Here is a 22,051-nt window from a genome sequence, read left to right as displayed (position 1 = left end):
CGAGAAAAAAAAACTGTAATAGAAAATAATGTTTTCTTCACTTTAGATTTTTTTTTCTATTTCTCTCTCATCCTCGCTCTCACTTTAACAATCATGTGATGATGATAAAAATGAGAGAGTATGAGAAGAGAGCGGGAGAGAGAAAAATAAGATTTTGTTACCATGTTATTATACAGTTGAAAGTAACAAAGTAATTAACAAGATTTAGAAAAAAAAGAAGATAAAATCGATAATTGTTAAGAGTTATTGACAATCAAGATGATTTCAAAGTGAATGACAAGGTAAAGTTAATTGCTTGGAAGAGGGTTAGATAGAAAATTTAATCTAAACAAATAACATCATCGTCATCATCATCGACATTGGATTGGTCATCCATAGTTCGATTTTCCTCTTCGAGATCAACAATTTTAATATTGTTATCGACTTCAGATTTGTTTGTTTTTAATTGATTAGAATCAGTTTCAACTTCGCTTTTAATTGCTTCTGATTTTGGTTCATCTGTTTCCACTTTCGCCGATGAACTTTGTGCATTTTCTGGTTGATCGTTAATTGTTGTTGATTCTTCCTTTTTTACTTCTTCTTTTTTTTCTTCTTCTTTAAGTTCGGTGGAAATTTTGGTACTTTGGTCTTCAATTGGTTCATCTTTTTCTTCTTTGGTCTTCTCGGTTATTTCGACTTTTTCCTCTTTTGGCTCTTCCTTTGGCTCGCTTTTAGGCTCTTCTTTCATTTCAACTTCTCCGTTCTTTTCAATTGAAGAGATTTCTTCTTTTTTCTCGGAATTTGATTCCAATTGAGATTCTGTAACTTTGATCTTTTTTGATGGTTCATCTCCATTTGTCTCTGTTCCATTAGTATCAAGAGATCGTTTCTTGTTGTCATTAGACGACGATGTTTCTGCAGCTTTGATGTTCCCATTTACAGTTGGTGCTGCTTCATCTAAAAAGAAATAACAATTTAATAAGAATAACCTTTTCTTTTTTATTTTCAAGGAGTCAATTCTGTTAACCACTGCTAACCTAAAAGAATTGGATCATCATCTTCATCATCCTCAGGATTGGCTTCATTGGTTTCCATGACTTCATCTTCACTGATCTCTTCATCTTCATCTTCATCAAGTCCATCTTCTAACATGTCATCATCATCATCTTCCTCTTCTTCACTGGCAGTTCCTTCTTCGCCTCCAATATCTCCCGCTTCCACAGAGTCCAACTTTTTTTTCAGTTCTTCTCTTTTCTTAATAAAACTATCTCGACCTTTTTCTTCATTGCTGATCAGCCTTTTATTCAATTCTTCATCAGCGAGATCTGGTACTGAATCAGGTCGAAGGTGAGAGTCATGTTCGTAATCGTTCATCATCTCGAGCACTTCTAATACACGGCGCCTTTGGACTTCGTTTATAATATCGCCAGTGATTTTTAAAGCCAATTCAGCCTTGTCGGCGATTGGAATATTCTTCTCAGTACAAAATTTGTCAATGAGCTCCGTGATATCTGCAATACTTGGTGTTGAATTCATCGGCCGTTGAGGGATTTTACCTTTGTACTTTTTCTGCATGATCGCACGATATTTGGTTGAGATTGATTCATTTAATTCTGGATATTCTGTACCGGTATATTTGTAGACTTGATCAAGTAAACGAGCTGATTCTTTAGCACCTTGAAGACGGAGTAACTTGTTTGAGAAACGTTTAACTCTCTGTTCATATTTCTGTTTCTTCATATGATCAGAGTTTTCATTATCCAAATCATCAATTGAAATCTCAGATTGGTCCAATCGATCAATTTTCCTTAAATCCTTTTTGATACGAGTTTGTAAATCTTTAATTTTTTTCATCAGCTTGGCCCGCTCTTTTTTATCTTTACTCTTTAAAGTATTCAAATACTTATCCAATCTTTTAAACTCCTCTCTAAAATCATAATAAACCAACTGTTTACCATTTTTATCAGCCTCAGATTTAATAGAATGATCGTAATGAGCCAATATCTGTTCCAAAGCCTTGTTCTTCCATATAGGAGATTTTTCATATTTAGTCTTTAAAGCAGTTAACTGACCATTTATTTTCTCAACAGGATTTTCTTCATCAACAACCTCAGAGAGACAAGTTTCAACAAACTGTTCAAATGTCACCTAAGATAAAACCAAACAAAAAACAATAGCAAAAAACAATAGCAAAAGTAACAACTGGATTAGAAGAGAACACAAAAACCAACCAATTAATAAATTAAACTCACCATGATTCAGACTAATTCCAAGTGATTAACAAAACTAATTAGTCTTGAGATGAAAAAAAAACAAATTCAAACTTCACTCTATAAAAACATAAACATTAGTTAGAATCAGAAGGAAACGGAAAGCAAATGGAGACCAAATTTCTTCGATTCAGCGCCACCTCTTGGATTCGATAAGAACAACGTTCGTTCTTATCCAAAATTTATTATCTTTTGTTACCTTTTGACCGTAACAATTGATTGATTTTTAATTTAAATCGAATTACAATTAGTTTTAATTTCTTTTCTTTTTTTTCTCTTTGTTTGTATTACCGTTTTGCGTTTTAACAGTTGACAGTCTTTCCAATGGATTCATGGGCTGACACGAAAGATTCTTCATCATCAAGGTAAGTTGATTAATTTTAGTTTCGCTCTAACAACTGATCTTAAGGGTCAAAAATGAGAGAAAAAGTTGACCAGTGTTTTGATTAACCTTTTTGTCAATTGTTTCTCTTTTTTTTTAATTGTTATTGGATTGTCACGGTTGTTGTGATTAGTTAATTGTTAACATTTTATAAGAGTTTAAATTGTGAATTGGTTGGATAGAAATTAGTTTTCTTTGTAAATTGTTTCTTCTTGTGGTCAGTTAATTACTTCCACAAGAGGCGCCACTTTTTTCTTCTATTAAGATGCTTTTTTAGTGGAGAAAAAGCTTACATAGAGAAGAATTAATGATGATTACAGAAGAAAAATTAATCTCCATCATTTGTGGTTTTATCTTTTTTTCTATCATTTGTAATCATGTTTCTTCTTCGCGATACATTAAGATTATTTATAGTTCGATCAAAGGTCCATGATAATTAGTTAATTGTATTAATCAAAGTTTAGCTGTTTTTCTAATTTTCTTTTTTCTTTATTAACTTTAAATTACTCATTTTTTTGTTCTCTTTTCCCTCTCCCTTTGATTTTCTTCTTCATCTTTATCCACCTTGATAAAAATATATCAACTGTTTCAACTGTTTCATCTTTTTCTCATTTTCGTTTTTGGATCATTTTGGATCGTTATCATCCCGTTTTTCCATAAAATTTGGCAATATTGCTAATCAACGGAAAATGACCAGTTCATCTTCATCAAAATCCATCGCTCGAACCCCATTAGCAATTTTAGAGGTGCTTAAACAAGCCAAGACATGGAAAGTCGCTAGTTTTTTCTCTTCTCGGTCATCAGTACGAGTTGACAATTTCATCTTCGCCCTTCATTCTACCGTCACGGTAACCATTTTAACTATTTGTATGGTTTTCGTGGGTATGAAACAATATTTTGGTGAACCGATAGAGTGTCTGGGCATACCTGTGACCCCAAATGGTATCACTCAAGCACAAATGCAACACTTTTGCTGGATGGAAGGCTCATTTACCATTGTAGCAACCAATAGACGATACGAACGAACTGGTATCGATGTATCATATCCCGGAGTCCGAACTTACAAACCCGATGAAGGTGACCTGAAAATGCCCCATAAATATTACCAATGGGTTTACTACGTTTTATGCATCCAGGTGAGATCTTGATTTAACAATCAATCCCCATTGTATCTTATTATATTCATCGAAAAATATTCTAATCTAACCCTTTTCTTTTTCTTATTCACCTTTATCATCTCACTCTTCATCTCCACATTTAAATTATTTCTCAACACACCTTTTACATTTGCCATCACCACACACTCATTAGTGCATACTTTTTTACATTCCCAAGCACATTTGGAGATTAAGAGAGGATGAGAGATTAAAAACTCTGATTGGGCATCTTAAATCCAACCACATCTTAAGCGTTGATGCATTTAACCAATACACTTTGGTTCAGGATACTGTTGACGCCATTCTAATTGCTGATGACTATTTCTATTCCATTCTTTTTTGTGAGATTCTTTCACTAATTCATTTGGTTGTTCAAGTTTGGTTTGTGGATCTATTTCTTGGTGGTCACTTTCTCTATTTAGGTGTCCAGTGGCTTTACTATTCCCACAATTCACAGGACGTTCATTATGACCCGTTGATTAAAATTTTCCCTCGACTTGCAAAATGCTCATTCCATAAGTACAGTGTGTCAGGGGAGCTAATAACAACGGACACCCTCTGTTTCATGTCGATGAATATTGTTAATGAGAAAATTTTTGTCATCCTATGGTTTTGGTTTCTACTACTTTTATTAGTGACAACATTTCACCTTCTAGTCTATCGAGCAGCGGTCATTATATTCCCATTTTTCCGTTTCCATCGAATCAAAGCCATTGCTCCAACAGCGAACAAAGACTTTATTCGTAAACTAGTCCGCCGACCTGGGACATGGTTCGTTCTACATACAATTGCTTCTAATTTAAAGCCATACTATTTTCGAGATCTCATTGAGCGAGTTCAAAATGACCATTTTGATGAAAAAATGCGATTCACCAGTAAAGTTTCAATTGCTCAACTTGTTGCTGATGGTAAGATACCAGTGGCTACTTCCCTGACAATCACCGTGGACAAGAAGAAGGATAAAGATAAAGATTCAAGCAAAAAGAAAAAGAAAGACAAGGATAAAGATAAAGATAAAGATAAGGATAAAAACACTTCTCAAGATTCAGGTACAGCAGATGATAATTGGCCTGATACTAGCACCGAAAATAAAGATACACCAGCCGTCGATTGGGGTGATTGGGATAAAACAGCAAACACTGGATGGGAAGATTCAAAGAGTTAACTTAACTATTAAATTAGTCATTTCTTAACTTTATCAAATTTAAAAGTTTAAAATACTGGTAAATACCATGTGAAAGTGATCAAAATTAATTACAGACAATAAGTTAGTCATTAAGTTCAATGATTAACAATATATATCATTACCCTCTCTCATTAAGTGCCTTAAATCAAAAATCTCCACCCATTCCCTTAACCAACATTAAATTGAAAATGGCAGATGATAAGTTGTCATTTAAAAGTGTTGATGACAACAAAATGGACAATCCAAACCAAAGACAAAACCTAAAATTGACCACAATTCATCATATGATAAATCATGAAGTTTCTCATCATCATTTCTTTTTGTTTGTTAATTTCCCATCAACTAAGTCACCAAAACAAAAGCAACCAAATGCAAATCTACTTTTCTATTAATTAATATTTACGTTATGATTTTCTAATCAATCCATTCAATCTCATAATCTCATCAAAAATGATTAACCAAAATTTACTTTCATGGTCAATAATCATCATTCCCCCTGTTTCCAAAAAAGTACAACAAAAAACTATTGATATTTTCTTACTCGTTACATTAAATTACCATCAAGTTAAATAATATGCACTTGCTTGAGTGTTGACCGAAATAATTAATGGACAATAATTGAAATTTGTGTCTGTAAATATAATATTTCATATTGATCATTTGCAAAAAAAGGGAAAGAAAAATTGTTGAGTGTTTAGAGGCATCCAAGGGAAAAATTCAATTATATATATAATATGTATATATATAGATTAGGATTATGATCCAAATCAATTGGATCAGCAGAGAGAGAGAGAGAGAGAGAGATGATATACAAGACGAGAGAGACGAAAGGATGAAGATGGAGATGAATATGAAGGTGATGTAAATGATAATGTGATGGCGATGATGATAAATGTGAATGTGATGAGAAGATGAGGAAAAAAATGGGACGGGAAGAGAAGTATGAAAATCGTCTCAGTTTTTAGTCGGATGAACAAAGGATAATGGAAATTGTATTAATTAATAAATTGACTCTTCACTCGTTGATTTTTAGTTTTTTTTGTTTGTTTCTTATTTTCTTCAAAGTAGTTAAATTAATTGCTCAGGTATGTATGTAATGTATTGTATGTGTGATGTATGTGTTTGTATGTGTGTGAGTGTACGTAAAAAAAGATCTCTCTCAAGTTCAGCATAATTGTTAAGCATCAATTAATTGTTAGCATTCCTAATTTAATATATTTATCATTATTCTTTGTTTTGTTTCTTCTTGTCGTTTAATTCGTTCGTTTTGTTTTTCTCGTTAATTTAAAGTGTTAATTAATCGGTTCACTTGGATTTGTTGAAAGGAAATTAAAGTTAAAAAGAAAACATTTCTTCAATTTCTTCATGATGGAAAAGATTTGATGCTCAATTTTAGGGTTAGTATTTTAAGGAAAAGTAAATGATATTAATTAATTAATGAAGAATTTGTCTGATTCTATTGATTAAATTGGATGAAAATTTTTTTAAAGTGATTTTGTTTTCTATTCTTCATTGACAAAAACAAATCATTGACTTTTCCCATAAACATTGGGGATTTTTAACTGAACAGAAATTCACAATAATATCTCATGAATTTCGGAAAAAATTCAAGGGAAATGAAAAAAATTGGAAGTTTATGTCAAGGGTATCATCGATTAATGGAAATGAGAGTAAATGTTAAGGATTAAGAGGAAAAGGCAGACAAGTGAGCAAACGAACGAATTAACGATTTTGTTGATGGATGCAAATTGTTGTTGTAAAATTGCGACTGGACTGAGAGGCGAAGAAGAAGGAAAAAGGTGAAAGGATTAAGGAAAATGAGAAAGTAAGATAATTTAAGAAAAGAAAGGGAATAAGAAGAAAAGAAGAAGAGAAATGGAGAAAGGTGAGGAAAGGAATAAGAGTGAGGAGGATAAGGAATACATTAGTTTATATGTATATGTATTTATATTTATATTTATATTTATAATCACCGGCGAATTGACAAGATTCTCACTTGTTCCTGTGAGAGGTTGTCAAATGTTTCTGCAGGAGCGCCGGCATCAGGAAGCCTTTACCACATTGGGTACAGTAGTGAGGATACTCTTTAGTGTGAATGGCTATTATATGATTGCGAAGACTTGAGCTTTGATTAAATTTAGATCCACAACGATTACAGTGGTAAGGTTTTTCTCCCGTGTGAGTTAATATGTGTCTTTGAAGGTGAGATTTGGTTTTAAATGATTTACCACAGTGAGAACAGTGAAATTTTCTCCTCATCTCACCAAGTGGAGTACCATCAGCGGAATCCATGGACACAATAGATCTTGATTTTCGGTTACCCTTCCCTCGACCTCGAGTCGATGAACCAGGTACCAAATCAGTTGTGGTCGTTGTTTGGGTCCCTGAAAGTGCTACTGTAGTATCCATTGAATCGACAGTTGATTTTGTGTAAGGCGGTCCTTGAGTAATTATTTCTTGATAATAATCAGTGGCTACCAGTTGATCCGTGGTCACAGTTAAATACTCTTGTTCACCCTCATCCTCTTCATTTTCCTCTTCGGATTCAACTTCTTCTTCCTCATCATCCTCTTCATCACTAATATCACCCTCACCGCCAGTAGGTATTGCTGAAACCATCGGCATCAATGTAGTACCATTTTGTGAACTATTGTCTAATGATCCATCATCTTCATCTTGTTGAATAATAATTTGTTGTTGTTGAAGTTGTAACTGTTGTTGTTGCTGTTGTAAAATTTGTTGTTGTTGTTGTTGTTGGATGTCTTGATCTTCTTCTTCTTCTTCGTCATCGTCATCATCTTCCTCTTCTTCTTCTTCTTCATCATCATCTTCTTCCTCCTCCTCCTCATCATCATCATCATCCTCTTCTTCTTCATCTTCGTCATCATTGTCCGATGTTTGATATCTTTGGTTTATCTTTGATCTTTTGGGGTCTTGCATATGATTACCACTAAGATGATGGGACGCCTGGTTACTTGCATAATGATTTGTTTCTTTCTTAATCGTTGAAGGTACATTAGATCCGATCAAAAGTAGATCATCAGTTGTCGCTGTTGCTACTGAACGTTTACCAACCATAGCACAAGAGTTTTGTTCTTCATCATCACTTTCCACCTCGATTTTGACAAGATTATTGGAAGAACCATTGTTACTAGATTCACTGTCTTCGGTTGATGATTTACTACAAACATTACAAGAGTGAGGTGTCTCTCCTGAGTGGCTCATAACATGCCATTTGAAGTTGAATTCAGTGTCAGTTGAAAACCGACAATGCTGACAGCATAGTAACTTAATACCATTGGCCTGTGCATGAACTTTAACATGTTGTTGGAAATAAGATAAACAGGTGAACAGTGCACTACACTCTGGACATGTGAATATCCCAGGATCTAAAATAAAAAGAGAAAGAGAAAAAGAAAAAGATGAGAAAAGAAAGAAAAATCAAAATGTGGAATAAATTTCAAGTGAGAAAGAGATTCTTTTACTAATAAGGAGAACGGACAGAATTGGAGAATATGATAGAAAATTAATATATTCATACCAATGAAAATAATTTAACAGAAAATTTAACCGACATTGAAAATAAAAACAGATCAACAACAAAGAGTATCAACAAGAGAAGTGAATTGTCAGTTGGTGATCATAAAGAAAACAGAAAGAAAAATCCAAAGATAACCCACACAACCAACACAAGCACAGGGTTAGAAAGAGAGGGATAGAAGATGATCAACACTCTTATCTTATCAAATTTAATTTAGAATTTTTTTACCAAAATTATCAAGGGTTAGGAGATTATTATCAACTCTAATAAACTCAATGAAAACAATTTAATTGAACATCAGTAATAAATAAAAAGAGAAAAACAATGAGAGAGGAAAAAAGCTTCACTTACATCGCTCCCTTTTGGTTAAACTCATTTGAAAGAAAGGTTTTTTTTGAATGATGTTGATGTTTATCAATCTTCCGAATTGGATTAACAAAGATTAACAGTTTACTCGTGATTCTCTGGATTGATGATTAAAAACACTACACCATAAACAAGATGACAAACAATTAAGTCATTACAATAATGAGAGTTAATTGTTTGTTTACAACATTCAAGATAAAAAAATTGGAAAACAGAAAACCAAAGAGGGAATATTAATTCCTCCAGATGGCGCTGAAGAGAAGAGCCGCCATCTGTTGAACAAAGAGAGAAAGAACTTTAATCATCCCCTAGATGGCGCTGGAAGCTAAGAACGGAGATAATTAATTGTTTGTATTGATAATTAATCAGAACGAATTAAAAAGTTGATAAAGTTGTTCCAAACTTCAACTATGTGATTATTTACTTAATTTTATGTAATTTTCTCTGTGAAAAATTGTCATTGACTTTGAAGAACTTAAATCCAATATGAAAATCATTTGTTCTCATTCAACTTGTTATATATTAAATTGTTTCAATTTAACTTTAATTTTGTTTATTATTTTAGATGAAAATCAAATACGATTTATTATTAACTCCCATTTACTTTAATTGTTAACGAATGGTCAATGACTTTGGGTTTCCTTGAATATGGAGATAAACAAGTGATTAGTATTTAAGAAAAAGTATCAATATAAAGGTCAATAGAAAGACAAATATTGAGTTAATCAATTTGATTAGGAGGATGATCACAGTTAATATTTACTAATTATCATTTAGATTTTTCAATTTATCTTCATTTGGAGACGAAAATGGATTGGAATTGATTGTTGTTTACTCAATTTATTGATGTTCCGAGGAACAGAAGCAAAAAACTTGACAATTTTAATCACTTTGCACTCGAACAATAAATTAACTGAATCAAAGATATTCTAATGGCCAATTAAGCTTTTCTTTAAGATAATTTAGTTGATAAGTGAAATGTGAAAGTAAACAATAGGTTTGTTTTTAATTCTTTAATTAGGATTTTTTAATTTCTTCATTGTGAGAGATCAAATGTTTGTAACAATTTAGACATTGGAAATTTTAGTTTGCATCATCAAACTTTTTGTGATTATCAAATGGATTAAAAAAATTTTGAGCAATTTAATACTTAAGTTATTGTGATTTTTATCTCACAATATGTCCATCTAGTTAAGAAAAGATTGGAAATAAATAAACAAGAGAAAATTATGAAAATAAATGTCAAAGAGAAAAAAATAACTGTTACAAATTTCTTAGGAATTAAGACTAAGTGATGGAGAGTATATATGGATAGATGATTGAAATTAATAATTATGATTTGATTGTTGAAATTACTACCAATCCCAAGTGTCTTTTTTGGAATCGGTGTTAGTATTTGATGTAATATCCGCCGGTGCCCATGGGTCATCAACATTTGAATTGGTATTTGAACTTGAGCTTGAACTTTCTCCATTATTTTCAACTCCAGAATCTTCAGAACTTTTCTCTGTCGCTTTCTTGAATCCAGGTTCGGGAGGTTTGATTAGTGGTGCTGATGGTTGATTCTTTGATTCGGGTACCTTGCCATCGACGATGAAATCGTTCATTGATACTTTGCTGTCAAGACGATAATTTTTGGTGTTGAAATGATCTTTCAAAACTTGATGGAGTAAATCACGAAAAGCGTATGGTTTCATATTGGAAGCAAGCAGTTGGACAACGAAACATCGACCTGGACTTTTAGATATTTTCTTGACAAATCCTTTGTCGGTTGTTGGAGAAAGAGATTGGAGACACTTTCTTCGGCACCATGGAAACATTATGAATGCCGCTCTGTAGACAAAGAGATGGTACAAAGTGACAAAGAGAAGGATAAGGAACCAAAACCATAGAACCACAAAAATTTTCTCATTCACGATGTTGAGCGGCATAAAACAGAGAGTATCATAGGTTTCAATCGATCCGGTTACTCCAAATTTATGGAAGGAACATTTGGTCAAACGTGGAAATAATCGTATCAATGGATCGTGATTACCATCTTCAGAGTTAAGAGCATAATGGATCCATTGGAAACCAAGGAATAAAAATTTACCCCCAAGAAAAGCATGAATAAAAAATATCTCACAAATCAAGTGAATAAGATACATGACTTCTGCAAATAAAATCCATGAGAAATATTGATTCGCTGTTAACATGACATCCAAAGTGTCTTGGACAATTTGATAGCGGTCAAGACCTTCATATTGTAGAATATTCTTGCTTCTGATCTTGTTGATAAGCTCGCGTAGACGACCTCCCTCTCTCATTCTCCATATATGTTTAGGTGAATAAAATAACAAGCACTTAAGAAAAAAAGGAGAGAAAAAAACAGGAAACAAGGTTGTAAATTAGTGAACCGTCAAAAAAACTAATACAGACAAATTGCATCAGTTAAATGAACCGACAATTTGAACTTAAACTTAGACAATCTTACCTGAATACAGAGAATGTAATAAACCCACTGATAGTATTTGTGTAGCACTTTTGAATCTCCTTTATGAGGTTTATAATTTTTCACCCCGGGATATGAATTATCTTGACCAGTGATTTCATGTGCACCAACTCCCCCATCACCGGTACCAGTATAACGGTTGGCAACAGTGAAAGCACCTTCCATCCAACAATAGTGTTGAAGTTGAGCATGAGTAAGTGAAGATGGACCTGAGTTATTCAAAGTATTCAAACACTCAATGGGTTCACCGAAATATTGTTTCATCCCCACAAAAACCATACAAATGGTAAGAATGGTAACCGTTACAGTTGAATGAAGACTAAAGATGACATTGTCAATACGAGCTTCCGAGCCAAAGGAGAAAAAAGCAGATAATTTCCATGATTTAGCCTGTGTAAGAACATCGATAATTTTCATGGGTGTTCTTGGTGGAATAACAACAGCTTTGGCAGCGGCCATTTTGACCCAAACAAGTTAAAAGAAACAATCTCTGAGTTACAAGGTGAAAGGTGAAAGAAGAGAAAGAACAAAAAAAGATGATGAAAATGATGAAAGAGAAGATGAAGAAGAAGAAGAAGATGGAAGACACAACAAGTATTTAAAATAGTCTTTAAAAAAGAAAAAATTTACTGATGGTGGCCCAATGAAATTCTTCTGTTGGCCAAAGAAAAGAAGAAGAGAGATGAGAGAGAGTCAAGGTTCTAACCTTTGAAAGAAAAGAGAGAAAAGTGAGAAGAGAAAAGATAAAGTTCCTCTAGCGCCGTCTACTCTTTGGAGAAAATGGAAAAAGAGGCAAAAAAGTTCTTCTATTTGAAGCTCCATCTTGTAGATTCTTGTAGACTCCCGTCGCTTTTTTCTTGTTTGGGTCAAATACTGACCATCGATCGTTGTAATCAAATAAGAAGCTTATCATTTTCTTTCAACAGATAACATAAAGTGAAAACAACTTTCTCCCTCTTCTTTATTAATTAGGTTAGTTGAACAGGAGACCAGAACAAGATTAACCCTCCAGCCTGAAAACGGAAACCGGACAAATGTACTGATGAAATTAGAAAAACCAAAACAACCACTAATCTTAATTGATTGTTTATTCGTAATTCCAATAGCTTGATAATCATTAATTTAATTGATATTCTTCATCTTTTCCATGGATAACACATAATTATAATAGAGGAAATTTTTTCGATTCCACCAATTGAAAAACAACAACAACAACAACATCAAAAGAGAATAGAATTATAAATGATAATTAATTCTATTCTTTTCTAATTAAAAAAATTCTCTTCTCTTTTGCAACATTTTCTCTTCTCTCTCTTTTTCTCTTCCTGAAGAATGTTTTTCATTTAGCTGCCATTTTTTATTCTCATTCAATTAGAATGATTAATTTAATTCTCCAATTATTGTTTAAATAATTTTCTTCTCACCGTCAATTCAATTAATTTATTTTCTATTAGTGTTTATTATTTAATTTCTAATCAACTGACACTTTGTAAGTCGCTCTAATCTCTTGTGTAATGTATTTGATCAGTAGATGGCTACAGTATCTGTAGTGTTGATACCTTGAAACTCTTGTTGTTTATTTTTATGTTTGTTGATTTTTCGGAATAATTTTTTCTTTTTTCTTTTCTTTTCTCAAACTCTCTCATTTGTTTTGTCTCTTTTTCTCTTTACTTTGTTTTATTGCTTCGTTTCTACCTTGTTATTTATTTCCATTGGAATTGGTTATTCTCATCTTGTTGTCTCTCTTTCTCTCTCCTTGATTGGCTCCTGTGTTCTCTATGTTTACTGGACTTTTCGTCTTCGTCTCTGTTACTGTAATACTACTACTTTCATCTTCACCACCACCATTATCATCATCATCTTGATAAAATAATTTTCTCTTTCTCTTCTTTCTTATTTGTTTATTTTCCTCACCCTTGTGGCTAATTAGTCTCCATGGCTGAAAGTGATAGGCCATCGTCTTCGTCTTCTTCTGGTGACCGATACCATGGTGGTGGTAAAAGGATCCCTTTGAAACAATCTCGGAGTGTTGATGCTGCTTCTTGTATGTTCGAGATGGAAGGACTTGACTTTGATGATGATGAAGATCGTCTTGATTCCTCGGGTAATAATAATTATCCCATCAAATCATTTGCTAATAATCGTAAAAGTGACTCAAATGAAGGTGGCCGTCGACGACGAATCGGTGTTACAAGTATTGACAGAGATGATGAAGACTTTAATAACAATACTAATGACAGTAATGATGAAAATAATGATGACAATGGTGAAGAGAGCAATATTAATAAGAGAAATAACAATAACAGTAGAAATAGGAGAATTCAAAATAAAAGAAATGCTGATGATGATTTTACTGATGAAGATAATGATGATAATGAAGATGAAGACGACGACGACGATAATGATGATGATGATGATGACAGCGATACAAGGAATATGTTCCAGCGAATGAACTTAAATTCAAAGTGTACCAGACAATTTGCCACTTCCTTACCCATTCAAGTGCCTCTGTGGAAAACATCCCCCCTTAATCAAGAGACTGACGATACTGATACTGAACAAAATGTGAGAAGTTAATTGGTGATTTATTGATTATTCTTTTCACCCCTTCCTTCATATTGCAACCTTTTTTCCTCATTTACCCTCTTCAACTCGTCTACTTTTATTCTATTTATCTTTTTTTTTTATTTTCTCTTACAACTTTCTATTCTTTTCTTTTATCATGTTTATAATTTCTTTAACAATATCGATAATTCTGACCACTTCTAATATTTGATTGTAATTTTTTCCCTCTAGATTACATGTGATGAGGATCCAAGGAAAATAGCGGAAAGTTTTCGTGCATTGGCCTGGAGTGTTAAAGATGGAACCACCGAAATGTTTGGAGCTCTTCCTCGTCATCGTCTCAAATCAAGGCCCATCTAACGGAAGATTTAACCTTTTGATTTGAGAGATTTGTTTACTTCGAGTTTTTTTCACACTTAAACCCACTTTATCTTTAAACTTTTTTTCATCCACTTTTTTTGCTCGGCCTCGATAAATTGTCTATTATCTCTTACTACTATTACTATCACAAACCACACTTTTGCCTTCAAATCTCACCCCTTTTCAACATCTAATTGTCCAACATATATATGTAAATGTTAACAAAAAAATGTTCAGTGCAAATCGTCAAATCAACTGATTGAACATAAAACTTCAAACTGATTGCTAAGGAATCCAAATGGATTGAAGAACGATGGAAAAACAACAACAATCAACCTGAGAATTGGATGAATTTCAACAGATACAGAAGAAGAAAGCAAAAAAAGAAAAGGAAAACAGAAAACAAGAAAGAAGATGAATACACGTACAATCTACCAACACCAACAGCAACACCATTACAACAACAACATAAATAAGTTGAAAAACATCTTCCAGTTCATTAAACCAAAATCTATAGGGAAACAAATTAAACAGCAAGACTTTTTCTTCCACTTTATCCTCTCTCCAATTCTAATACTTTTATCTTTTTTCTCTTTCTTTTCTACTCCTTTCTCTTGGTTTTCTCTTCCTTCTTTATCCTCATTTCTTTTTCTCACTTTTCTTCTTCTTCTCCTCGTTAATCAACAATATTTTTCTCCATTTTTAAACCAAAGAAGAAAAAGAAAGAGCTTCAACTATCGATTGTCATCGTCGTAATCAGTGTATAATTCTAAATCAAATGTATAATTTAAGAAGTTATAACTCAACAACTGTAACAACAACAACAAATCAACTGCATCACAATCACGAGGAACCAAATTCATAGGAAAGCAATGAAGATACGATTAAGAATGATGATGAAAGCAACAACCACAGAGGATCAGGATTAACTTAAATTGTACATAAAATGTTTTATTCAATCATAATAGTCAGTTGAAAAGTTTCCCTGTCATCATAAATATACATGTAATTCTGTGCATGAAGGTAGATTCACTTTGAGTACAAATGTTGTGTATTCTTTTGTTCACAGTTTGCATAACAATTTGTTAATTAGTTACCAAGAAAAAGCAAAGAAGAACAAAAAAGCGATTATTAATGTTCGAAAGAGAAAAGGCGAAAGGCCAATCATCTTCACCTTTTTCTTCTTCCACAATTGAGCCCAGAAAACTCTCTCTCTCTTTCCCTCTTCTTCTTCTCTTTCTATTGAACCCAAACAATCTCAATACCCTTTGTCTTAGAAAATAATCTGTAAGTTAAACACAAAATTCGATCCATGAGAGAAGCAAAACATTTAAAATGTTCCACCAACTTACATTTGGAGAATTGATGATTAGGATAACATTTCGCTTCCTCCGCCTTCTTTTACTTTTTCTTCTGTATCATCATCATCTTCTTTCTCTTCATCATTATCTTATTGTTCTTCCTTTGATTGCTTTTCTCCTCCTTCTTTTCTTTACCTTGCCTTTTTTCTTCTTCCTTTTCCTCTTCAACCATCATCTTGGCTTCGACTTGAAACCAACACATATCATTACATGGACAGTAATCAAACCTTGTTAATGGAATCGGAGACAATCATCGCCAGAACAATTAACCAACAACTCGAGCTGTTTCTTCAGCTTGTCTCTTTTTCTGCTCAAAACATCGCATTTTTTTGGCGGACTTTCCATGGAAACGGAAACTCGTTCTTCGCCCTTCAAAATTTTCTCTAGTAACTAGTTCCAAGAGAAAAGAGAATCAATATTCTCTCTCTCTCTTTCTCTTTCTCTTTGTTTCTTTCTCTCTCTTTCTCGTATTCCATTGATTCTGACGTGATTTTGTTTAGAAACATTTGTTATTTTTTTCGTTGGACACGATTTTTAATTGTAAATACAAATCGAATCAACATTTTACATTATATTAAATGTTTGATTTAACAATTGTTAATCTCTTGTTTCACATCGTGTGAGTTAATTGTTCAATTTAAATGATCAAAGAAACTAAAATACAAACATTTATACACACAAATGAATGATTAGTGATTAATAGGCTAGAATAATTTATTTCTTGTTCATTTAATAACATTTACTTTAGTTTTCTTTTCTTTTGATTGTTTTCATTTTGTTTTTCATTATCGAGCTATAATTAGAATTATTTATGTATTAATTGTAGTAAATGGTGAGCGAAGTTAAATGTCACAATTAAAGGAAGCGAAAGAAAAAATGGAACAAACAAAATCTATCATAACAAAAAGGAAAGAGCAAAAAAAGAGATGAGGATGAGATGAAATGGAAAACAACAGCGAGAAAATAGTAACGGCTAATTTTCTATTTTTTCTTCGAATTTTCAATCACTTTGGACAAGTGATGATGGTGATGATTATGATGGAGTTAATGAGCGATGCTAAGAAGATGATGATTGGAAAAAGAAAAGCTGAGAAACGACAATATCTTGACCGAAAAGGGAAAAAGGAAGAGGAAACAAGAGAAAACGAATCAACATCAATAACTAAAAAAATATCGAACACTAGTCACCAAAGAAGATAATTGTCTTTCTTTTCTTTGTTTTCTCATCTTTTTCTACTTCCAAACTTTTGCAAAAAACTCCATGAAACTGTCATAAATCATGAATGTGATGGCGACATCAAGGCAAACACGTCCTAGCCTTGGAACTGTTCCCTTATAGAAGGCGAAAAATCCTTCGTTTCGAGCGATTTGCATAAAACAGTCGAATGTATTTTTGTACTTTTTAGCTTCGAGTCCCTTTTTTTAAGACAAAAGCGAGAGAGAGAGAGAGAAAGAAAATTAGAATTACAAATAACATTTCGATAGACAATAACGAGGGTTATTCTTTCATTTACCTGCATTCGGGTCTTAACTACATCGATCGGTGTATTGCCGAAAACACTGGCCGCTCCAGCGATAACACCGAAACCTCCGGTGACAAGTTTGTTGACCGGTTTAGTGGAATCGCCTCCTCGATACCAATCCTTCATTGTTTCCATGACAAAGAAACGAATCGCTTGATTACTTCCTTGCTTCATGATTGTTGCAGATAAACCTGGAAAATTAAAACAGATCAACAATTAATCATCTGTCATTCATATAAATGATAATTAACAATAATCGCAATCAAAAAGAAACAATCAAAATATTCACACAGACAAAACAAAACTTTCCATGTAAATCGTACGAATTGAGGAAAAATGATTAGTTAATCATGAAAATTGTTTTCTCCCTAATAACTGAATCAACTTTTTCCATTAGTTAAACATTTAACAACAATCTCTTTCTGTTCATAAGCCAAACTCTAATTTAGCTACTATTACATCTCGTTAGGAATTTACAGTTAGAAAAAAAAATTGGCTTAAATTGTTCAATTGAATAAGTTGGTGAACTTTGAGTTGAAGAAAACTTTGTGTAGATTAATATTAAATTATGGAAATTTGAATAGTTGACAAATTTTGGCTTCTCATATGATAACTGGTTAAATCATCTTCTCATAAACAGTTAAACGTTTTCTATTGTTGTTGAAACTAAATTATGATAATCAAGTACAAATAGTAACTAACCAGTAACGAGATAAACTTGAACGATGTATATTGATAATTATCATTAACTGAAAGTATAATAAAAAACACAAACGTCACCAGATTCAAATGTACTGGATTAATTTGATTTTCACGGAACTAGAAACATTGATTAGATCCTTAATTGTTGGATAATAATCAGTGGATTATGTCAATCTGGGTATATGTTTATCCTTGAGATAATATACCTTGATAAGTTCCTCTTAGACCTTCCTCTTTGATGATCGATCCAACCCCGTGAACGAATCCTTTGAATTTTGGTTTGGCACTTTGCTGATCATTAATGAATTTCACTTTAACTGTTTCCATGGGAGTGACAGCGAAAATGGCCTCACAAACACCCGCACCAAGACCACATAAGAGTCGCTGAGAGATACCGAGGTTTCCATTTGCATCAACACTACGCTTTTTGAACTCCTCGAATGCTCCAAATCTGAGTTATCAAGCAGTAGAAAATTACAATTAGTTAATAATACAACCAATTTATCAAGAACGAGACAATTATTATCACAATATTATGAGAGGTAGATAATAAAACCAGTCGAGGATGTAATCTAATGACAGGAAATTTTTACAATGTTTTGTTGGGTGAAAATGTTAGAAATTAAATTAATCAATAGACTCAAGTGGTTAACGGTTTTGATTAAACAGACAAACTCTTTGATGACCATTTGTCGAGTGAATGATCATCCAAAGGTCAGAATATCGGTAGATCACATACCTTACAGCTGATTTTGGAATACTTCCATAGAGAAGAACCGATAAACCTCGATAAAGACCAGGGACACCGTGACTGCGAACCGTTTGTCGGACCACATCGAAGATTCCGTTGTATCGAGGTTTAGCTGATCGTTCATCAAGTTGCAATTGAGTTTTCACATATTCGGTTGGAAAGGTAATACAAATCTCAATTCCACCAGTGATTCCACCTTGAAGAAGGAGAAAGAGGAAAAAAACAATAAATTAAAACCAATAGATTAACATTTGATATCTAATAACACATCAATCTAATACATGTAACAACATAAATTAGATTATTAATCATCCATCAGATGATAATTGACCATGAGAAACATGAAAGATTTTAATGGAATTAACAATTCAAACACATGATTTTCACTTTATTCTCGTAATTATCAACTGATTATAAGAAAAAGAAGCGATTGTTTCTCGTGAATCTTACCTGCAATTATCCCCTTAAGGGCTTTTTTCTGAATTGGTTGAGATGAAGAAGTTGCTTGAACCATTGATTCCTTGAATGAGATTGTTAATGTGTTAATTTAAATTAAAATGAGTTAAAGAGACTTCGTTGTTGTTGTTATTCACCAAAAAAACAAATAGAATCCAGATTTTCTGTTTTTAAATGGAGTAAAAAAAAATGTGATTTCTTTTTCCGGTTAACCCGCAAGGCAGAAAAATACAAGAGTATTTAATGTTGATTTGTATATATAAATATTGGCTTTTATATATATTCTGTTAATTTCTATGACACAACCATGAATTTTGTTTTAATTGTTTAGAAAATAGAGGAAAAAGATGACTACATAAACACATGTAAACACTACAGTATATTAAAGTAATTTAGACATTTGATAAATTAATAAAAACAAAATTGGTCTAATTTTATGGTGACTTTGTTGATAAAGTTGTTGCTGGTGAAGATGTTGATGGTGTTGTAGGTAAAGATGATTGTTTATATGAGCTTTTTTTTTGTAGAAGAGAAGGAAAAAAAAACAAAACGAATATTAAAACAAGATGAATATTAAGTGTTGTTGATGATTAGAAACAGGAGTGGGGGTGGTTTAGTCTTTCTGGGGAGATTGTTACTCTTTTGTTGTTATTTCTTAAAGGTAGTGAGATGATGATTACAATATGATAATAAAAAATGACGGTGATGGGAGAAGGAGAAAAAGGCAAAGAGAAGAAGAAGAAGAAGAAGAAGTGATGATAAAAACAAAGAGTCAAAGAACAAGATGAGAGAGTGAGAGAAACAAATAGAGGGAGAGATTAGATTCACAACCACAATTGCTTAGCGAAGGCTTTTTCTTGGTGTTACATAAAAACTATATTGATAAAGTGTTGAAATTACTGTTGTTTGGTAACATTAGTGAGTAAAAGTAGTGGATGAGATGATGATGATTTTTGGAGAAGAGGATGAAAAGGTAGCAAGATGATGAGAAAGTTGGATATTGAAGATGAGGAAGAAGGAGAAAAATTATATTGATTAGCAAATGGAAACGGCGAGATGATGATTGAGGAAAAGTGAGAAAGGTTGACGACGCATAAGGAAAAACTGGGTTAGTGAGAGAGGATAATTTGGTAACTCGATAGAGAGAAAGATAAATTGAGAAAGAGATGAAAAATAAATGAAAGAAAGGGAAAGAGAAAAATGATCAAAAGAATATGATATACATGGTGGTTTGTGGATCAATTGGTGTTCCAATACAATTCAGTATTTTACAGTTGCGTCAAAATGAGAATTGATCATTACTCATTCTAATTGTAAAGGTTTAACTATGCGCATCTTAGGAGGGACAATTACGATCTATTTTCGATTATCAATTTCATTCTCTTCACCCTGTATATTCATATCCAGGAAGATTCAACGAAAGAGGGAAAAATGAAAAACAAGATCAGATTCTCACCTTCTCTCATACTTAGCGTCTAAAAGGTCTTTATACTCTTCCATGTTATCAGGCCAAATCTTCACCCCGACATAAATCGGTGATTGATTTAAGGGATCGAAAGTTTTACCTACTACGTAGATGACACCAAGAAGGAAAAGTATAATGAAATTGGTAAAATATCCAATCCTTTTCTGTTTAACCGTAAAGCTTTTCGGTTGAGGGCCTAAGTTTCCGTCGTACCTCAAGTATAACCAACGACTGTAAAGACGATCGGCTAGTCTTTCCATTGAATTTAGAAATTCGAATCTAAATCGACCTCCTAGTTTTCCATTAGAACTTGAGAAACACCTTAGATTAACCTCTCCAATGGATTTGCTTGTATTTTGACCTTTGGTTAATAATATCAACTGATTGTTATTATTTCTACAAACCAAATGATTAAGGATCATCCTCCTTCCAGCCAACGCCATCATTATGAGCTTTAATAAATTAGACTATAAAGAGAAAGATATTTACAAATTAAACAATTAAATTAACCACAATTTAAATGACCACATTTGAAATTTTCAATGTTGTTTATCACAATTTGTTTCCAATGTTTTTCCTAAGCAACTTTTAAGAAAACAAGGTAAGCGCGTAATTTGATGATCTTACAATTGGATTGATTTGGATTGAAGAGATCACAATTAATAAGATTAATAAGAAATTCTAAAGGTCAACAATTAGTTAAATCGAAATAAACACTGAATCGGATTAAGATCAATTCCACACAAAGATTAAGATACAAAGAGAAAATAAGTCACGTGGAAAACCTTCCAGCTGATTTTCTTCCAATTTTCTTGTTTGTTTTTCTATTCCAACGTTGATTTATTTTCGAAATAAGAATTTAATTAACTAACCAATTTTTAATTTCTATTCTATTTGTGAATTAATATCTTTAGGCTTTACTCGGTGTTAATTTGGTAAGTAAAGTACTTTGATTGTTGTGAATTATTGAGATAATTTTACTCACAAATAGAAGTGAATTTGTTACCAATTTTTTTCTCTTTTTCTATTTAGATTTTTGTGATTTTTTATTCACTCAATTCACAATGAATTCTTTGTTTCGGACACTGGTTAATAATCTGTTGATTCGACCTGCAGCCAGTCCAGAATTAAATTTGGTCCAAAAACGAGGGCCAAGAATATTTTTCCTTAAACGATTGTCGGAGGTTAAAACTCACAGGAAAAATTCATTTCGTGCTCATATGTACCAACCAACAAAGAGAAGACTCATCATGAAAAAACTTCTCAATTCTAAATCAATTCTAACTGTTTGTTATTAATTAGATAAAATTATACAATCAAGTAAACAACAAAGACCAGTGGTCATTCTGATTAGACAGAACAAACATTTTTCTTATTAATCCCTCTAGCCAATAGATTTCGATTTTTACTCTCCTTCGTCAATTAAACACAGCTAATTGTTCCCTAAATGGAAATGATAAAACTGATCATTAGTCAGTGTAATTAAATAAATTAAC

General features: G+C 32.6%; 7 protein-coding genes across 10 annotated transcripts in view; 2 read left to right on the top strand and 5 right to left on the bottom strand.

The window, feature by feature from the left end:
• Positions 1-147: 147 nt before the first annotated feature.
• Positions 148-2,386, bottom strand: LOC128393567 (death domain-associated protein 6-like). The gene is made up of 3 exons (XM_053353751.1): positions 2,232-2,386; positions 1,017-2,127; positions 148-936 (listed from the first exon to the last, which is right to left on the bottom strand). The coding sequence occupies exons 1-3, from the start codon at positions 2,232-2,234 to the stop codon at positions 320-322; spliced, it is 1,731 nt and encodes a 576-aa protein (XP_053209726.1). The 5' UTR covers positions 2,235-2,386; the 3' UTR covers positions 148-319.
• Positions 2,387-2,461: 75 nt separating this feature from the next.
• LOC128393570 (innexin inx2-like) lies at positions 2,462-5,547 on the top strand. Its single transcript, XM_053353755.1, has 3 exons — positions 2,462-2,614; positions 3,329-3,767; positions 3,943-5,547. The coding sequence occupies exons 1-3, from the start codon at positions 2,574-2,576 to the stop codon at positions 4,951-4,953; spliced, it is 1,491 nt and encodes a 496-aa protein (XP_053209730.1). The 5' UTR covers positions 2,462-2,573; the 3' UTR covers positions 4,954-5,547.
• A 46-nt stretch (positions 5,548-5,593) lies between these two features.
• On the bottom strand, positions 5,594-9,108 carry LOC128393573 (zinc finger protein 184-like). 2 transcript variants are annotated; one of them, XM_053353757.1, is made up of 2 exons: positions 8,867-9,108; positions 5,594-8,363 (listed from the first exon to the last, which is right to left on the bottom strand). In XM_053353757.1, the coding sequence occupies exons 1-2, from the start codon at positions 8,889-8,891 to the stop codon at positions 6,967-6,969; spliced, it is 1,422 nt and encodes a 473-aa protein (XP_053209732.1). In that variant the 5' UTR covers positions 8,892-9,108; the 3' UTR covers positions 5,594-6,966. The 2 variants fall into 2 exon arrangements, with proteins under 2 accessions (XP_053209732.1, XP_053209733.1); XM_053353758.1 differs by lacking the exon at positions 8,867-9,108 and adding an exon at positions 8,516-8,798.
• A 771-nt stretch (positions 9,109-9,879) lies between these two features.
• Positions 9,880-12,036, bottom strand: LOC128393571 (innexin inx2-like). Its single transcript, XM_053353756.1, has 2 exons — positions 11,355-12,036; positions 9,880-11,223 (listed from the first exon to the last, which is right to left on the bottom strand). The coding sequence occupies exons 1-2, from the start codon at positions 11,829-11,831 to the stop codon at positions 10,237-10,239; spliced, it is 1,464 nt and encodes a 487-aa protein (XP_053209731.1). The 5' UTR covers positions 11,832-12,036; the 3' UTR covers positions 9,880-10,236.
• A 56-nt stretch (positions 12,037-12,092) lies between these two features.
• Positions 12,093-22,051, bottom strand: part of LOC128393562 (protein mesh-like) — a 39,284-nt gene continuing 29,325 nt past the window's right edge. The window contains exon 15 of the transcript XR_008326228.1: positions 12,093-12,109. The gene's annotated coding sequence lies outside the window, so the exon portion shown is untranslated. The remainder of the gene's footprint in view (positions 12,110-22,051) is intronic.
• On the top strand, positions 12,871-14,853 carry LOC128393579 (putative uncharacterized protein DDB_G0286751). Its single transcript, XM_053353768.1, has 3 exons — positions 12,871-13,186; positions 13,303-13,937; positions 14,169-14,853. Exons 2-3 carry the CDS (start codon positions 13,308-13,310, stop codon positions 14,295-14,297), a joined length of 759 nt encoding a protein of 252 aa, XP_053209743.1. The 5' UTR covers positions 12,871-13,186; positions 13,303-13,307; the 3' UTR covers positions 14,298-14,853.
• On the bottom strand, positions 16,163-21,289 carry LOC128393578 (putative tricarboxylate transport protein, mitochondrial). 3 transcript variants are annotated; one of them, XM_053353766.1, is made up of 7 exons: positions 21,183-21,289; positions 20,547-21,022; positions 19,085-19,603; positions 18,623-18,830; positions 18,090-18,334; positions 17,173-17,372; positions 16,163-17,074 (listed from the first exon to the last, which is right to left on the bottom strand). In XM_053353766.1, the coding sequence occupies exons 3-7, from the start codon at positions 19,146-19,148 to the stop codon at positions 16,892-16,894; spliced, it is 900 nt and encodes a 299-aa protein (XP_053209741.1). In that variant the 5' UTR covers positions 19,149-19,603; positions 20,547-21,022; positions 21,183-21,289; the 3' UTR covers positions 16,163-16,891. The 3 variants fall into 3 exon arrangements, with proteins under 3 accessions (XP_053209741.1, XP_053209740.1, XP_053209742.1); XM_053353765.1 differs by having other exon boundaries at positions 20,547-21,286; XM_053353767.1 differs by lacking the exons at positions 20,547-21,022; positions 21,183-21,289 and having other exon boundaries at positions 19,085-20,250.

This window comes from Panonychus citri, unplaced genomic scaffold (genome assembly GCF_014898815.1).
Source record: "Panonychus citri isolate SS breed McGregor unplaced genomic scaffold, ASM1489881v1 Contig00138, whole genome shotgun sequence".
Classification (NCBI taxonomy): Eukaryota; Metazoa; Arthropoda; class Arachnida; order Trombidiformes; family Tetranychidae; genus Panonychus; species Panonychus citri.
The sequence above is the reverse complement of the archived record's forward strand: the minus strand, read 5'-3'. Positions and strand labels throughout refer to the sequence as shown.

Excerpts from the sequence above, each read along its gene's own strand:
- LOC128393567 (XM_053353751.1), bottom strand. Across the intron at positions 937-1,016 it reads TGATGATCCAATTCTTTTAG|ATGAAGCAGCACCAACTGTA; the intron begins GTTAGCAGTGGT and ends ATTTCTTTTTAG.
- LOC128393570 (XM_053353755.1), top strand. The coding sequence starts at position 2,574 with ATGGATTCATGGGCTGACACGAAAGATTCTTCATCATCAAG. Across the intron at positions 2,615-3,328 it reads AAAGATTCTTCATCATCAAG|TTCATCTTCATCAAAATCCA; the intron begins GTAAGTTGATTA and ends GAAAATGACCAG. Across the intron at positions 3,768-3,942 it reads ACTACGTTTTATGCATCCAG|TGCATACTTTTTTACATTCC; the intron begins GTGAGATCTTGA and ends CACACTCATTAG.
- LOC128393573 (XM_053353757.1), bottom strand. The coding sequence starts at position 8,891 with ATGAGTTTAACCAAAAGGGAGCGAT. Across the intron at positions 8,364-8,866 it reads TTTAACCAAAAGGGAGCGAT|ATCCTGGGATATTCACATGT; the intron begins GTAAGTGAAGCT and ends TTTTTATTTTAG.
- LOC128393571 (XM_053353756.1), bottom strand. The coding sequence starts at position 11,831 with ATGGCCGCTGCCAAAGCTGTTGTTATTCCACCAAGAACACCCATGAAA. Across the intron at positions 11,224-11,354 it reads ATTACATTCTCTGTATTCAG|TGCTTGTTATTTTATTCACC; the intron begins GTAAGATTGTCT and ends TTTTTTCTTAAG.
- LOC128393579 (XM_053353768.1), top strand. The coding sequence starts at position 13,308 with ATGGCTGAAAGTGATAGGCCATCGTCTTCGTCTTCTTCTGGTGACCGA. Across the intron at positions 13,938-14,168 it reads ATACTGATACTGAACAAAAT|ATTACATGTGATGAGGATCC; the intron begins GTGAGAAGTTAA and ends TTTTCCCTCTAG.
- LOC128393578 (XM_053353766.1), bottom strand. The coding sequence starts at position 19,148 with ATGGTTCAAGCAACTTCTTCATCTCAACCAATTCAGAAAAAAGCCCTT. Across the intron at positions 18,831-19,084 it reads CCTTAAGGGGATAATTGCAG|GTGGAATCACTGGTGGAATT; the intron begins GTAAGATTCACG and ends TCCTTCTTCAAG. Across the intron at positions 18,335-18,622 it reads ATTCCAAAATCAGCTGTAAG|ATTTGGAGCATTCGAGGAGT; the intron begins GTATGTGATCTA and ends TTGATAACTCAG.